Source organism: Drosophila santomea, chromosome 3L, assembly GCF_016746245.2.
Source record: "Drosophila santomea strain STO CAGO 1482 chromosome 3L, Prin_Dsan_1.1, whole genome shotgun sequence".
Classification (NCBI taxonomy): domain Eukaryota; kingdom Metazoa; phylum Arthropoda; class Insecta; order Diptera; family Drosophilidae; genus Drosophila; species Drosophila santomea.
The window spans coordinates 16,466,118-16,482,981 of record NC_053018.2 but is presented as its reverse complement, the minus strand read 5'-3'; the positions used below and the strand labels follow the sequence as shown (position 1 = coordinate 16,482,981).

At 44.7% G+C, this 16,864-nt stretch overlaps 6 protein-coding genes across 6 annotated transcripts in view; 3 read left to right on the top strand and 3 right to left on the bottom strand.

The window, feature by feature from the left end:
- The window catches only part of LOC120447693 (putative mediator of RNA polymerase II transcription subunit 24), a 61,910-nt gene extending 60,561 nt beyond the window's left edge, over positions 1-1,349 (top strand). Inside the window, exon 10 of the mRNA XM_039629222.1 lies at positions 175-1,349. Coding sequence (XP_039485156.1) covers positions 175-522 — 348 coding nt within the window. The 3' untranslated portion in view covers positions 523-1,349. The remainder of the gene's footprint in view (positions 1-174) is intronic.
- An 8-nt stretch (positions 1,350-1,357) lies between these two features.
- Positions 1,358-3,177, bottom strand: LOC120447689 (adenosine deaminase 2). The gene is made up of 2 exons (XM_039629219.1): positions 2,088-3,177; positions 1,358-2,001 (listed from the first exon to the last, which is right to left on the bottom strand). Exons 1-2 carry the CDS (start codon positions 3,045-3,047, stop codon positions 1,402-1,404), a joined length of 1,560 nt encoding a protein of 519 aa, XP_039485153.1. The 5' UTR covers positions 3,048-3,177; the 3' UTR covers positions 1,358-1,401.
- Positions 3,178-4,628: 1,451 nt separating this feature from the next.
- Positions 4,629-16,797, bottom strand: LOC120448134 (adenosine deaminase 2). Its single transcript, XM_039629952.2, has 4 exons — positions 16,699-16,797; positions 5,941-6,899; positions 5,683-5,865; positions 4,629-5,627 (listed from the first exon to the last, which is right to left on the bottom strand). The coding sequence occupies exons 2-4, from the start codon at positions 6,790-6,792 to the stop codon at positions 5,001-5,003; spliced, it is 1,662 nt and encodes a 553-aa protein (XP_039485886.1). The 5' UTR covers positions 6,793-6,899; positions 16,699-16,797; the 3' UTR covers positions 4,629-5,000.
- Positions 7,345-9,505, bottom strand: LOC120448133 (adenosine deaminase 2). Its single transcript, XM_039629951.2, has 3 exons — positions 8,490-9,505; positions 8,112-8,294; positions 7,345-8,050 (listed from the first exon to the last, which is right to left on the bottom strand). Exons 1-3 carry the CDS (start codon positions 9,384-9,386, stop codon positions 7,445-7,447), a joined length of 1,686 nt encoding a protein of 561 aa, XP_039485885.1. The 5' UTR covers positions 9,387-9,505; the 3' UTR covers positions 7,345-7,444.
- LOC120448135 lies at positions 10,472-12,157 on the top strand. Its single transcript, XM_039629953.1, is given in 2 exon segments — positions 10,472-11,982; positions 11,985-12,157. Coding segments are annotated over 2 exon segments (1,566 nt in total). The 5' UTR covers positions 10,472-10,488; the 3' UTR covers positions 12,057-12,157.
- LOC120448132 lies at positions 12,699-15,903 on the top strand. Its single transcript, XM_039629950.2, has 13 exons — positions 12,699-12,834; positions 12,889-12,921; positions 12,975-13,190; positions 13,243-13,275; positions 13,333-13,587; positions 13,649-13,756; positions 13,815-13,874; positions 13,978-14,073; positions 14,158-14,406; positions 14,459-14,531; positions 14,593-15,023; positions 15,175-15,297; positions 15,344-15,903. Exons 1-12 carry the CDS (start codon positions 12,739-12,741, stop codon positions 15,277-15,279), a joined length of 1,755 nt encoding a protein of 584 aa, XP_039485884.1. The 5' UTR covers positions 12,699-12,738; the 3' UTR covers positions 15,280-15,297; positions 15,344-15,903.
- Positions 16,798-16,864: the final 67 nt, after the last annotated feature.

Sequence of the window (16,864 nt, the reverse complement as noted above, 5' to 3'; positions counted from 1 at the left end):
AATTGCTGAACTATTATTAAAACGCGGCATGCAAACTATTCAAAAAGAATACAATATTCTCTAGCAACGGGGTACGAGAATTTAATTAAGCTTCCATTAAAACGAAATATTTTCCTGCCACAAATTTATATTAAAATTTCATACGGCTTTCCCCTTCTCCGTTCCGCCCCACAGAATTGCAACGCAGACAGCAGCAACATCAGCAGCAACAGCAACAGCAACAGCAACGACAATATGGCTAACACGAATAAACATGGTTATTACAATTACAAAAACAATAACCGAGGCCGGAGCCACGAAACTAATGGCGAACCAAATGAGCCGACCAACAACAATGCTGGCAACAACAAGGACAACGAAGAGGATGTGGTCGACAGCGGCAACCATTCCGACCACAACGATGTGGACAACATGTCCTCGGAACAGCAGCCGGATATCATACCCTATCCGCTAAGTGTGGGCGAATCCAGCTGGAAGGCCGAAAAGCTGCGAAGGCAACAGCACTGGCTGCAGAACACATAGCGTAAACGATTCGCAGGCAAATTATAAGATAGAACTCGATCGGCGGAGGGAGGGCAAGGATATAAGGATATAAGGATATATGGCAGTTATGTGGAGGAGAGTAGAGTTTAAGATTTGTACAGCATAGCGATACTTAGGGCCCCAAGGATGGTTAGGATTGTAAAGGTAAATGGGAGTGGAGTAAATGATGCAAGTAATACTTAGGATTTGAACATATCGAGGCAGTAAGTTTATTTACGTGAACGATAGGGTTAGTACTAAACCAAGGGCGAACAACACAAAAACAGGCCGAATGAAATATAATAAATAATATTTTTGCAAGCATCTATACACAGAAAAGAAAATTGAACATTTTCAGAAGATCATTAGAATGGATCATTGGAATGCTGCCCAACAATGACGTACGTGTGTATGTGGTAATAATAATTTTAATAATACGAGTATAGATGTAAAAGGCTTAAGCAAATGCAAACAAATGCAAAGTTCGTGTGCATTCAAGTTATAACTGTGCTATATACTCACTTGTATTCCGATCTACACGTATGCCTAAGACTCTGCTTGAACAAAGAATAATGAATTTAGCTGGATGCAAATGGACACCAGCCAGGATGAGTGTCCTGGTCATAGTTTCGTTATCCCCCAACCAACCAACCAACCAACCAACCAACCACACATATCCCCGCAAAATATCCCGAATCGAGTTCTCTGATTTAGGTCATGTGACGAGCGAGGCTTAGCCATCACCCATATCAAATGTATCGATGTAAGTTAACTCTTAGCTAGCGTCAGAGTTATCCGTGTGCAGGCGAGATTCAAAATAAATTAAATGCGAAAGTAAAAAAAAAATTACATTCGTTATTTACTTAAAAAAGGGGGTCATTAACAATACTTCTGCGCCACCACGTCGTCGATCCACTTGTCCCACTTCTCCTGCCACTTCTGGTACGCCACTCGCTTTTCCTCGCCGCCCAGGGCACTGTAGCGGATGGAGTTGGTGGCCAGGCTTTTGAGGAACCGCAGATCCGCCTTCATCGGTGCAATGCCCAGGAAGGCGAAGTAGAAGTCGTGCGACAACGGAGCACAGCGCCAGAAGGAAGGATCGTCCGAGGATATAACAATGGGCACATTGGCGGCCAACAGGAGAGCCGCCGGATGATTCCGATAGTCCACGCCCAGCTGCAGCACCTGGTTGGACACCGGACACACCTCGATGGCGATGTCCAAGAGCTTGGCCAGGCGCATCATCATCGAGTGCTTGGTAAGGGCGTATCCATGACCAATGCGCTTCGTGCCCAACAGGATGGCGTCCACCAGGTTCTCATCGATGGGCGATCCAAACCAGTTCGTCTCGCCCGCGTGGAAGTAAAAATGAATGTGCTCGGGCATTTTCAGCAGGGGCTCCACAAAATCAATCAGCGGTCGCCCCAACTCCTCCTGACCAACCAGATCAAAGCCCACCATGAAGCTGGGGAACTCTTTCTGTTAAGAAATGGGAGAATACTTAGTAGATTCAAAGGCGTAGGTGTTGCTTAGGTAGGGTTATTGGAAATAGTCAATAAACTTACATTGAGTTCGACAGCTGTCTTCACATATTGCTCCACCACACTGGGCTCCACTCCCCTTAGAGGGGCGTATATCAGTTTGGAGCCAATGAAGTCCGGATGGTCGGCCTTGAAGCGTTCCAGCTCCGAGTTGTAAATGGCCACCGTGTCCCGAGTGGTCAGCATATCGCCATCGATGCAGTACAGAGGCGGCAGCAGGGATCGCAGCTCCACATACTGAACTCCGTCCTCGGCAAACTCTTTGAGGGCATTGTAGTAGTAGTCCGCCCAAATGGGGGCGTGGCAGAGCAAACCGTCGAGCAGAATAAAGATGCCCATGAAGTGGGCCCAGGCTTGGTTGTTTGAAACGAACTTGGAGAAGGGATACATGCTGAATCGACGCGTGAGATATTTGGCCACGTTCTTTTCACCTCGCCGCTCACGGAACTCTTCCATTGGCTCCCAAATACAATCCTCCACGGGTTTTTGCGTGGGCTTCTCTTTGGAAAACCGGAAGGCAATGGCCTTGCAGCCCTCCTCCGCGGTACAAATCCAAAGATTCTTGCGGTAGGTCAGACTTATAAGATACTCTGTGCTGCAGAGCGCCGTATCGTGGGCATGAAGCACACCGCCCTTGGGCATCCCCTTAATCAGGTTGAAGATCGGCGACTTTTGGACCTCGGTCAGGGTCTTAAAGATATGCTGACCGGGCGTGAATTGGCTGGGATCCAGTATGCCCTTGGATATCTCTTCCTTCTTCACGGCCATGATCACCTTGTTGGCCGCCAGTTCCCGATCGTTTAGCCGTATCTTCTGACCCATGATGCCCAAGTGCCCCACCTTGGCGATCGCCTGTCGCAGTGTCTTGAACGCCGTGGGAGTCAGTTTCCGCAGGGAGCGACTTACGGACACTGTAGTGTGCCCGATTTTGGCGCATTTGGTCAATGCTCGGCGAGAAGTGATGGCCACATGTTTGATGGCCATATTTGGAATACTTGCTTGAGCTCCCTTGGCTGGCCACTCTATTTGGCCGAGGGTTTCATGGAGAATTTAGTTGGGATTTCGTTAGCCGAACATGAGATTTACACAATTTATTTACCCTACGAAATGTGTCACGCCGAATGTGTCAATAGGCCGCACATTTGTTTGCGCCCTGCCATGGCCGTTATATACAAAATGGCGCCCAACGCATTTCCGCTTTAACACACTAAAGCCGCGACCCCGCCAACTACACACACATGCGGCTTTTATTAGTAATTTATGGCCTCGTTGGATCGCGGACTGGGTACGGACATCGGTTTTTTATGCATCCGCGCGCCCTCAACACCGCATTAAATGTGCACGACATCAAATTGATGAGGCTGCCACTGCTGGCGGCAGATAGAGCACTAGTGCTGCCGATTTGGCGGTTTTTTTGGACTAAACTGGCTATTAGCCATGCCCGTTTACAAGTTATTCAAAAAACATTTGTAAAAGCATCTTACCGAAAGACAAGTTCAATAATGCAGAAAAGCTCAGAACACAAGTCCATCATCATTTAAAATAGCAGGCAGGGTTCTAAGCATATTTAACATCGCCAAATGCAAATAGGTCATATATATACATATATACCTGATATATATCAATGCTTTTTACTAGCAGAACTAAGCCGCATCCATTTGGTATCGATCCTTAGGCCAAAGTACCTTTTTCAGCCAAACACAATGCGTTGAGTGGAAGAGCTGGCAGCACCAAATGCCTCATCCACACACTCTTGCGATGGCCCATCAATTTTACGGTCGCATACATGTTTGCAGGACCCCCAACCTGACTGCATCCGCCGCCGGCCCATAAAACTCATACAGCTCATTACGGGGACTCCAGTCAAATCAAAATCGAACCCAGTGCCAGCAGCCGCAGCACTAAACAGTGGCACGTAAAATTGAAACATTTGCAGGATTCGGATGGCTCGATCCGTGGCTCAAAGGCGGCCGAGTGATGAGTGGTTATGTGCGGACGTGGCACTGGAGGAGGATGTGGATGTAGAAGTGGACGGGGCCACGACGACCACATAGCGCATATTCATTAAAATTCGCATCCACTCCTCTGCGAACTCAACGCAACCGACGGCAATGAGAGATTTATGCGGGCTTAGTCTTGAGTGCAATCCCCGCATGGAGATGTCATCGTGACTGCAAACCGAAGATAATGGGTTGGTCGAGATGCTAGATTAGTATCTACGGAAACGGCGAGAACAGAACAACAGAGACCAACTAAAACCCTTTTGCATTGGGTTTGGATCTGATACAGGGATTTTTAGTTTATATAGTATTATATTTTGTTAGCTCTTTTAGTCCTAGTCTCCCATGGAAGCCTATCAATCACATTCCAAGTTGTGTGAATAATGTTACTTATGTATTTCATAGGTCTTACTCATTTAAAGAAAGGAACTTCCGTCCAACTATTTGAGCTATCGAGACCCTCACTTTCCCATCTCTGAGGGATTCCAAACCGCATGGCTGGCTAACTCATTACGATTACGTACAGGCTTCTTTGAGCTTTGAACATAAATTGCATGCACTCTTATTTCGGCTACGACTAAAACGAGTTCTTTATTGCTTTCGGATTCTTCGACGCAGCAGAGGATTTCAAGGGGCGTGGCACAGAATCTCATGGGCTTTAAGGAAAGTATTAGTCTAGGTCTAACTAAAGACTAGTCCATAACAATTAGCTTACAACAACGGTTACATTTTGGGGATGAGGGCATGGATATGACTCTGAGTGGATGCGGATGCGGATGAGGATGCGATGCATTGGACCCGCTGCAGTTGGTGGTCGAGTTGGAGTGGAGTGGTAGGAGCAGCGGGCGGAGGGGTATTCGGTGTAGTCCGACTAGCGCCAAAGGTTAGAGGTCATCAGGGAGAACGCAACCAGCAACGCTGTCACCACCCGTGCTAGTCAATCGATCCGCTGACTGGGTGCTCCCTGGTTGGAGGCCTCCTCGTTGACATCGGCGATGAACTGGTCCCACTTCACTTGCCACTTCTCCAGCGCCTCGAACTGGGCGTCTCCCGTCAGCGAACTGTATTGGATGGAGTTCAAGGCTAACTTCTTCAGCAGACGCAAATCGGAGTGCTGGGAGGCGATTCCCAGGAAGGCGATATAGAAGTCGTGCGTCAGGGGAGTGGCCTTCCAGAAGGAGGGATCATCCGAGGATATAACCACCGGATAGCCATCGGCAAAGAAGTGCGAGCACGGATGGTTGCGGAAGTCAGAGACCAGCTGGAGCACCTGATTCGAAATCGGGTTCACCTCAATGGCCACATTCAGCATTTTCAGCATGTCCAGCACCACGGGATGCTTGACCAGTCCAAATCCATGACCGATACGCTTGGTGCCCAGCAGAATAGCATCGATCAGGTTCTCATCCACAGTGGAACCGAACCAGTTTGTCTCTCCGGCGTGGAAGTAGAAATCAACGTCCTCGGGGATAGACAATATTTCGTCGACAAAGTCCCTCAAAGGACGGCCCTTCTCTTCCTGGCCCACCAAATCGAAACCAGCCACAAATTCGGGGTATTGTTCCTATCGATGGAATCAAATGTTAGAGCCATACCTCTAAGCTTTGAATAAATCTCACCTTGAATTGTTTTAGGTTTTTGATATATTCAGTTACGCCCTCTGAATCTGTATTGCGTATGGGAGCGTAGATCATCCGGGAGCCAATGAAATCTGGATGCGCCTCCTTGAACTTCTCCAAGGTTTCCACGTAGATGCGCACGGTATCCATAGGAGTATACTCATTTCCTTCCATGTCATATAGCTGCAGAAAAAACCAATGGGGTTGAACAACTTATTTGGTTATAGCTCCAATAAATATTATCTATGATCCACTTACCGTTGGAACAACTGATCGGAATTCCAAGTATAGGACACCATCCTCGTAGAACTCCTCCAGAGCCTTGTAGTAGTAGTCCGCCCAGACGGGGGCGTACATCACCAGGCCGTCGAGAAGTCTGAAAATGGTCATGAACTTGGACCAGGCGGCGTTGTTGTCTTCGAACTTCTTGATAGGATACAGGGTAAGTCTCTCGGCCAGATAGTCGTCGACCTTGTCGGCGCCGTACTTGGCTCGCACATCAGAGAGCAGACTCCAATCGCAATCATCCAGGGCCTGTGGCTTCTCCTTGGAAAACTTTAGGGCGGTGGCACCGAGATCTCCATCCTGCTGGCAGGACCAGAGGTGCTCGTAGTAGGTCAGGTTGACGATGGCCGCCGTGCTGCAGAGCGCCGTATCGTGGGCATGGAGCACGGCGCCCTTGGGCATTTTTTTTAGCAGCTTGAAGAGATCGGTGTTGCGGATGCCGTCCAACACATCGAATATGTGCTGGGAGGGCTTGAAAAGGTGAGGGGTAACCAGGCCTTCGTCGAACTCCTTTAACTTGGCGTTCATAATGGTCTCGTTAGCCTTTATTTCCCTGCTGGTCAGCTCCAGGTCGTGGCCCAATGAGCGTGACTCCTCGTAGCGGAAGAAGGCGCTGCGCAACGTCTTGTAGGTATCCGGCGTGGGACGACCTGGCCCCAAAAGGGCTTCCACGTGCGGCGAGCTGCCGTAAATGGTCACCAGATTTCTATCAACCAGGTTCTTCGGTCGAGTGCGTGATTCCACCGGACCCGGTAGCCAGCTAAGACAGACGCACAGGCCCAATGCGAGCCAGGCGATAAGATTACGGCGGATGACTGGCGACATGATGAGCGGTAGATTCGGTTAGGGTCCGATCGCGACTAGGTCCACTCTGCGACTGACGTCTGCGGCGATTGAGGAGCTCCGATTTTGGTTTCGATGTAGAGCCCTATCTGAAATTGGAAACGATTGGAGCTTTGGCATTATCTTTGATTTAACACGCGTTCGAATGGATCTCGAGGCGATAAATGCGCGTGTGGGTTGGCAACCTGCCATCCAGATAATCGCCCACAATCGCCCAATCTGGCATCTTGATTTACGAGTAGCCGGAGATTAGATTACCTAACCTTAACTTAGCCCATGGCTATAGCCCTGACATTCGAGTGCCGTGCTGTTGGTCATTTTATGGGCCACTCTCGATAAACCGGAAAGCGATGCCCTCGAAGGCAAAATGGCACTAAAACCAAAAGAAAAGCTCTTTTGTACTCCAAAATTGGAATACGGGTACATATAAAGAACTACAACTTCTTATCATGGGTAAAAACGTATGCTAAGCGAATATAAGTGGGCCAAGAATTAAAGAGGTTTTTCATTTTAAGTAGTAAATACAGATAAAAATAATAAAAAAAAATGAATAAAATGTATTAGCAAACAGCTTTTTTCACCTATAAATTTTCTTTTATACAATTTTTGTTATCGATCCGAAAATTATTACTTATTAGTATCCACTACTGTTGACAAAGTTTCGGAGCCATCGGTTCCAGCTGCATTGCCACTTGGATACGGCCACATTCCGCTCCTTTTCGCTGAGGGAGCTGAACAGAAACGAATTGAGGGCAAGCTGCTTGATGAGGCGCAAATTGCCCCACCCACTGACCACGCCCACGAAGGCCACGTAGAAGTCGTCGGTCAGAGGGGCGGAGTTCCAGAAACACGGATAGTCCGACCCAATTACAATTGGAAAGCCGGCGGCAATCAGATACGCCGCCGGATGTTGGCGGAAATCGTTGAAGTATTGCAGATAATGGTTGGACAGGGGACAGATCTCCACGGCCATGCTAAGCCTTTTCATGGCCTTCATAATCTCCGGATGAAAGGGTAGATTCACGGCATTCCCAATGCGTTTACTTTGCAACAATAATGCCTCCAAAAGATTAGCATCCGGGCGGGAGCTATCCGGACATCGAGACTCTCCCGCATGGAAATAGAAGTCCATATTCTTGCCGATCCTTAACAGTTGAGTAGCATTTTCCAAAAGCGGTAAGTTGCACTCGTCACCGAAGGTGTTTAGATCAAAGCCAGCTAAGAATTTCGGATAATGCAACTATCAAGGAGGAAGGATAGGGATCAAGGAGGAGGATCAACAGGCTAAAATCACCGACTACCTTAAGCAGCCGGGCATTTTCCAAATACTCATCCATGCGACTGTCATTTAAGTCCCTAGAAGGAGCGTAGATCAGCTTAACTCCGATGAAATCTTTGAAGCTGTCCCTAAAAATATTCGATACTGAAACTAAGGCCTGCGCCGTTTCCAGAATAGTAGAGTTATTGCCATCCAGATCGTACATCTAAATAAAGTCGGGGGTAAAGCGGGAAGTTTAAAATGGAATGATTGTCAAGGGTATCTCTGTGTCGTGTATCTAAAAGCATTATTAACTGTAAGCTTAAACTTATTGCTTTCAAGAAGTATCTACTATCAGGAAGTGTATATTCCAGATGGAAATATATTTCGTTAGATATCCCCAACCCAAATATCCACTCACGATTGGCAGCGAGGAACGCAGCTCCACATACTGCACCCCGTCGGCGTAGAAATCGCTCAGCATGCTGAATATAAATTCACTCCAGATCGGCCGGAATGTGACCAGTCCGTGGATGATGCGTTGGTGGCGTCTCAAGTGTCGTGCCAACTCAGAGGAACTCTCATACCCCTCCGGCCGGACACTGAGGATTTTCCTCAACCTGTTCTCGAAGTCAGACCGAGATTCGAACTGGAAGAAGTTGCTCATCAGCATCCAATTGCACTGGTAGTCGTCGGCGGGCGGGATGTGTGGATAGTACCTGGAGAATCGGAAGTCCTCGAAGCCCTGCTCTACGTTCACGCAGACCCACAGGTTATCGCGGTATATCAAGTCGATTAGGATGTCCGTTCTCAGCATTCCCGAGTCGTGAACGTGAAGGAGTCCGCCTTTGGGCATGCTCTTAAGTGCCGCATAGAGATTCGTATCGATGATGTTGGCATGTTTCAGAAACGGCGGTGGCTGAGCGTGGTAGTTCTTCCAGAGATTATAAACCTCCTCGTCCACCTGCCTGATGGCCAAAAGCCGATCATTGGCCTCCTCCTCCAGCGGACTCAGCGCCATTCCGCTGCCAAGTCTTTGCCGCCTCTCCCTTTCAACGTAAATCTGCCTCATTCGAGCGTGCCGCTGCTCGGAAGTGCGATTGCCCATGTCCTCGCCAAAGGGAGCCGAACAAATCAGCACCACCAACATCAAACAGAGCATGACAGCTATGCCCACGTGGAAGCAGACGCCACCATATTTACTGGTCGCCATGTGCCGGCGATTCTCCTCCTCGTCGAGTTCCATGCGGATCATTCTCGTTGCTGGCTGCGGAGTGACCCTTATCGCTTGGACATCCTGAAGCTCCACATTCTCCATGGCCCCCCTTCTTAAAAATATCCAATAATTTTGAGATTCGAAGCAATGTTTTGTTTAATTTTGTGCCCGAAAATGCCTAAAATGCTTTTCAAAACATTTTGTTACTTGACACATTAATCAATCAAGTTTAAACCAAATGATACATGATTACTGCATTTCATTTAGTAACAAATAGTAACGGATATTGCCAATGTTGTTTAACAGTTGGTTCGAAAAGATCGAATGGCATTTTCTTTTAAAGTTAATGAATCTCTTTAAACTGAAATGAAATCTATAAAAAATATGATGCGTAGAAAAAAAAGATTCGAATCGTAGTCAGCTGAATCTATTCAACCTATTAACGAAACATAAGGCGTTATATAAGGGAATCGACTTAAAAGGCGTTCAGAGATTGCCCTATCCGTTGTCAGTAATGGCAGTTCTTTGTTTACGACTGTCCCATTATCGAATTTTAAAACCATCGTGATTTGTTTCGATCCAGGTCTGTTACTCAAAGCCACTTGAAATTTGAACTCCCCGCCGCCAAGTAACATCTATGTGCACCATATCGCCTTGGCCTTGGCCACATACTATGTGTATGTAGCTGGAGTTGTGAGGGGGATTTTTAAAAATAGACCAATTCCCTTTTTTTTTCGCTGAAGAGGTCTTCCCATCTCAGGTTCTTTGCCTTTCGCCCATCCAGCGATAATGCGCAATCTGAGAGAGAGTATCGCTTTGAGAACTCTCTTCAGCCGTGGAAAGTTTGTCGGGGGTTGTACTTATCGACCACCACCAGGAGCGTAGTGAAAAAGGGGGTGGTGTTTACAATTGTGCAGTGGCCACAGTGTGCTCACGGTATTTGTTATTTACATTCTTGCAAGTCAAAGAATAACATAAGATTGCTTGTCAGGTTAACTCACACTGGACCATGGCTATGCATAGTGGTGAAAGAATATTATGGAATGTTTATTTATCTACGCCTATTTAATGGCTATTAATAAGAAGAAATATGTATTTAAACACATTACATTGTCGTTGTTCTAAAAAATGAAAAAAAAATATTTTTTCACATTAATAATATTTTAATTTGAGTATTAGCACAAAATTCAAAATATATTTGGTCATGACATGTCGTACACTCTGGTATGTGCTATACTCTGAGCACTTTCGGTCGCCCCTTGCCCCACTGTGCCACGAGATCTGTACAATCGGGGACACATGCGCTGGTTGCACGCACTGCCAGCTGCGATTGCATGCAACCGCGATTCATACGCAACGGGGGTTCAGACAAAGGACGCATGTATATAGCTCAGAAATCGGGCAAACACATGCCACGCGTTTCCTGCTCAGTCGAGTGGGCCTGCTCAGCCACAGCAGATCGATTAGGATGCGATTCAAGACGAGTATAACCATAGGCCATGGACAGCCACACAGGAATCGACGGCTAATGGAGCTGGACGACGACAGTCTGCTGATGATTTGCGAACATCTGTCGCTGGGAGACCAACTGAGACTAATGGAAGTGCAGGAGGAGCGATTGTCCAGCCTGATACTGCACTTGTGGTCCAACAGATACGCCAAGCAGTTTGATTTTCGCCGGGAGCAGCAATTAAAGCTGCTAAAGCCCGACGAGCAGGCTCAAATATTGGATCACTTAGGCCGGCGAACAAGAGCCTTAATTAACCTGCCCGGAACCGGCGAAGGATGCCGGAAGTGGCTCAAACGGATGCGACAAAGCCTCACCCACTTGCAAAGGCTCAGTTTCACGAAAAGTAATACGTTGGTAATACAGAAGCTCCCCCACCTGTGCCCCAATTTGGTGTACCTTCAGCTTGGCGAGTGTGAGGGTTTAACACCCCCAGATATGGATTTCATGTTTAGGAACCTTGAAAACTTAAGAGCATTTGAGATGCACTCGAGTTGGAAGTGCAGCCAACGGAGGTACCAGTATCCCAGAAATCTGGAGATCCTAAAACTACCGGCTTGTATGGTTAACGCCTGTGCTGCTGAGATCTTTCAATTGCCCCGACTCCGTCAATTGACAGCTTTTCTGTGTCCAAATTTGGGGCACGGCCACCTGGACGATGATGATGGTAAGGCGAGTGGCAGTGGCACAGGAACTTTGTCCGCGTGCCAGCAGCAAATTCGGGGTCGCAATTGTCGGATTGTGGGTCTCCGTTTGCAGTGTCGACTGGATGACTGCATGCCAGTCGTCGACGTCGAAGAGGTATTCCGGCTGCAATCCTTTGCCTGGCACTCGCAGCTGACGGTGCACTATGATGTGGCGGACGGGAGCGTCAAGTGGATGCCACAGCGACCGCAGGCCGTGCGCTCCCTTCTCCGCTTCCTTGCCACCCAGGCGGCCAGTTTGCGGGAATTGGATTTCACGCGTAACGCACATGCCACGCCCACATTCCTCGCACAACTGGACGCCCACTTGAGGCGGGCCGGCGGCTGTCCTTCCAACCAACTGACAAATACGGATGCGGATGTAAGAGCGAATAGGGGTGCGGATGCGAATACGGATGCGGATACAGCTGAGACAAACGATTTGGCGTTTGTCGAGCTGGAATTGCTGCATTTGCCTAATGAACAAACGGAAGCAGGCACCGTAGAGATGACAGCGATGAGGGATTGGGCCAAAAGGATAATGGATTGCTGATGTGGGGGGGCGAATTAAGAGCAAATTAAGTAAATCTCGTGTGATGCCCCTGAGAATTTAAAGTCAACATGGAGCTCATTGTGTTAGTCCCTTAAGAAATATTTAATAATAAACTTGTTCTTAATTAAAGCAGACCTTTTAAATGGCATTTTGTTGATATTTATTTAGGTTACATAGTAAGAAAATAGTTGACAAACGACGGAAAGCAAAAGCAGTTGCAAGCATCACCCTTCCTTATCAAAACTTTTCAATCAATTTTTAAAAAAGTTTGTAACCCTGCATACAATGTAAATTCCGGTTTAAAAAGGTTATTGCAAATATTATTTTGCAACAGTTTTGGAATCCAATCAAGTTTTTCTAAATATACCAACACTGACACATAAAATCAAACTTTTCATTTATACTGATTTTTTCTGGTCATCAAATTGCTTTTAAATCATTAAAGCTGTACTCCGATTGGTTAGACTGTGTGTAAGTATCTCAGTCTTCATCTGATAATGAACCGATTATGATCTAAAAAGCATGAATGTTAGAAATTCTGTTCTGCTGCCCGATGAGCTGTATTTGGCATTCAATCGGTTTTTGGGACACCAGAAGGATCTGAACGAAGCCAGATCCACCCGAAATCCCTGCGAGAGGCCCTCTCCAAGGATCTATCCTATTAGCGACGACGACAGCTTCGATCCTTGTCCCACCGTCAGTCGTTTTCCAATGCCACGCAACTCGGTGGAACCATTTCAAGAACCCCTATACCGACGTATCCTCGATGGCAGCAGACAGAATCAGTCGTCAATGGCACAGGATGTGGTAATAATGCATCCAGAATATATATATTTTGTAAATTATAATGTAAAACTCTAGGTCTCACCCTGCAGTAACCAGGACGATGAATATGTAAGTATGATTCCTAATTAAACACACTTCTTATGCGAATCTATGAATTTTAGCAATGTTGCAACATGCCGGAGTGCCCGAATAATAGTACTCCTCTTCAGATCACCAACGATACGACTTCACTACAGATTCCACCAAATTCTTTACGTCACTTTCAACCTCTACTCAACCTATCTCCGCAATCCCAACGTAATGTCCAACGATCTCAAAGCGTTCCCAGGCACAATTTTAGAAATGATAAATCTACTCATCATGATACTACCCACAAGGTAAGTGAATAAACCAAAAGATTTATGCCATTGTATTAAAAGAAAACTTTAGTCCTCGGTCAAAAGGATCAAGCCACAAACACCGGTATGTTTAAAAGTTACATAAATAAGTAAATAGATACTAAAATACCTACACCAAAAGTGTGAGTTAAGTGTACCGAGCGGAAACCGATGTCCCACCGATCAAAGCTATAAATATGATATGGATAACAGCTGCAGGAATAACACCTCATATGATTGGAATGATAGCTCTGAAGTGGGTATGAACTATGGAGAGTTCCAAAGACGTCAATTGCTGTTGCAAAAAATTCAACAGCAGCAATATCAGCAAAAGCAGGCTAGACAGCAGAATCAATCGAATATTTCTTGGTTGGAAGATGACGAGCAAATTGCATTTGTATGTCCACGTAATTCGATATCCCTTGAGTCTATGCAATTATTAACAATATATGAAACAGGAACCCGATCTCAATAGCACGAGAATAGATCGAGATGATCGTCACCAGCAATCCCGCCTTCAACCAAAACCAAATGGTCAGATGTGCAACTCCTGCCAGCAACAAAGTGTATGTAAAATTTAAATATGGTTACTAAGTTGAAATATTTGTTAATACTTCCAAAAAGATGACACGATCGATCCTTGAGTGCGATGAACCACCAGAAATGAAACGTAATCCAACGCAGGTAAGTTGCGATATCGCAAAAGTCTAATCGTAATCTGTAACAAAATCCGTAAAATAATCTGTAACAAATTATTTTAAATTTGGAATTTCTCTTTTAAATTCAGTACGAAATGGAAATTAACGAAACTAGTTATCTTCAGCCACCAGAGACTCCGCGAAACGCTAGAAGTAGACCACAAGCGAACCAGAATCTTAGAAGCGTAAGTAAATTCCAACTTTTGTGTACTTCCATATGTTATTTTAAACGCCCGTGAATCTAAATACTAAACGTACATTTTGAGCAGTCACAAGATATTTACCCAGAATCCTTTATGAATCAAACACCGAGCTGTCAGCAATCCATGAGTAAGAATATGAAGTCTTTCTCGGATCCACCCAAAAGCCAATATGGTTGCTGTAGTCGTGCCTCTACTGTCGGTAGCAAAATAATAGAAGATAGCCAAAACTGTACCTGTAATGGTGGTACGTCTGCCTCCAGAAATCGAACAACTTTGGAAATGTCTCAATTATTGTTGGGGAGGTCGGGCTTGAATGTAAGTTCATTATTTGCCTAGCAGCCATGTGAAATAATTCTTGCTTTGATAGCAAACTTCATTGGAAAAAACTAAGCGAAATACTTCTTTGGGAGGACGTTCCATGCGAATGCCCATTGAAACACGTAGGTTATATGCAATACGACCTAATAAAATAATAATATCACCGATTAAAACTCATAAAAGCGGAGGATCGTTTGGTTGAGCGTATTCAGAACGAGTTTCACGAAACCTTGGTGAAGGATCGCTTTTGTCCTGGCATCATACAAGCCAGTCTCGATGGAAGTGAGGACTTCAACGAGTACTCCAGGGAGATTGCTTTTGCAGGACCCGTTCCGGAGCAACCATATCCGGTGGATCCCATCACCATGATAGAAGCCATCAAGTTACGCATCGACCACGAGCGCAAAGAGATCCGCAAGAAAAAGGATCGAAATGAGGAGCGAAATGGGGATTTGAGAAATCAATCAAAAGAGGGAAGGTCATCAAGAAGACGGCCAACAATTACTGAGGACATTGATATTCATTTTAATTCGAAAAATAGGTCGGAAGTGAATGAGGGCGTGGCTGCCTTTCTGAAAGCCGAGACTGAGTATCACAAGACTAGTATGGGAAGAGTAAGTACTACAAATCGTATCAGAAATTTCCGTTTATAAAGAACATAAACCTATATACCTTTTATTAGACACATAACGTAATCAAATCGTTGTGCATTTTCATTAAAAATCTATTGCAGCGCTTTATCAATATTTTCTATTCTATTTGCAGGATTCCGCTTTTGATGCCCATATCAATCGCTTTGAAAGTAATCTCTTTGATGAAAAAATTAAAGTCCATTCCTATACAGCCACAACAAAGCCCACCAATCGGTAAATTAAAATGGATTCTCAATCGGGAAAATGCATTTATGCAGCTCGGGAAAATGCATTTATGCAGCTCACTGGAGTTCATTTAGCACGAGACATATATTTTTTAATGAATGTAGTGTGTTTTGTATAAAACGAGGTAAAAGAGGAATTATTTATTCATTTTTCAACTGAACCATTCTAAGTGCCGACGGAAGTCAACATAATAAAATTTCAAAAAAGTCCCTATGTAATCTAGAAAAGAAATGTAATCAGGAAAAAGAAGTGTACGAGTATATTATAAAACAATTCACTTCCACTCGGTTCAAACTACTTCAGATGGAATTAAAAGTTCTGACCGATAAGGGAAAATTGTTAAGCAATTACTCAGACTTATGAATGACTTGGAAATGAGCAATCTATAGATTGTATACACGTTTTATCTTTATGGAAGAGTCCGACCTCTTGAGGGATTCGTCAGACTACATAAATAATTTAAATTTTAAGTTCTGCTATTTATGGATAAGATGCAATGTTATGAATACTTATGTAATTTTAACTACATTTAATTAGGCAAATCTGTAAGTGCTACTCAGATAAGTGAACTGCAGAAGATTTAAAACAGTAATAAATAATGCTCATTAGCAGTAAACATTTGCAAACAGCAATGGGGGGCTTATATGAAAAACAAACCTTACCGGAAAAGAATAAACAGATCTATTTCTTACTACGTAAACTTCGAAAAAGCTAAATGTATTGAGCAAAAAAAAGACCATTAAGTAAGTGTACGGATAAGTGTTCAGATAATTTTAAAATTTCATATGCGAATATTAAATAAACATGGCTGATATTTATTTTATTTGTAACGATGCAGACAATAATAGGCTTAAACTTATTTCAATAAACAGTAAAAGAACACTAAAAGAAAAATGTCTTTGGGTTCCTTGAGCAGAAAGTTTATGAATACGTACTCATATCACGTGTGATAACACGCTCTCCCCACACACAATTTTTTAAGAGACTCAACGAAAGAGAAATGACTATTTAAAATAAAAGAAAGACGAGCTAAAAATAAGAAATCAGCTGTTGGCTCTCACACACTCTTTTTTAAATTCTATGTGATTTCCATAGAGCAGACCGATTTTACAACAAAAAAGCAAACATAACAATGAAACTTAAATGTAATAAACAAAATGTTAAATGGCCACCCGTTTGCAGTTTTTGTTGCTATCAAATGGCGAACATGTTGAATATTCATTGATTAATTCCGCTGAGTTGGCATAAGCGAATCGATTATGCGGCTTTTAGTCCAACGTTTTTAATGCCCCTTGTCTTATAGAGCTTTGTTTGTAGAGTATTTTTAAGCAATCTTAATTTCTTAGCTCTCATTATATTTTAAACAAATTAATTTCCACACCACTTAATACTGAATCAAACGAAATTTTACCACGAACGAAGGCACACAATGTGACTGAAAATTCCTGATTCCGAGCACTTCCTCGCCGCGTTCTTCACGCCAAACGCGCTACCCAAAGACTGATCCCAAATATCCCGAACTCGAACCGGAGAACCTTCCCCGATGATCATCATATATGTATGTATGTATGTAGCTA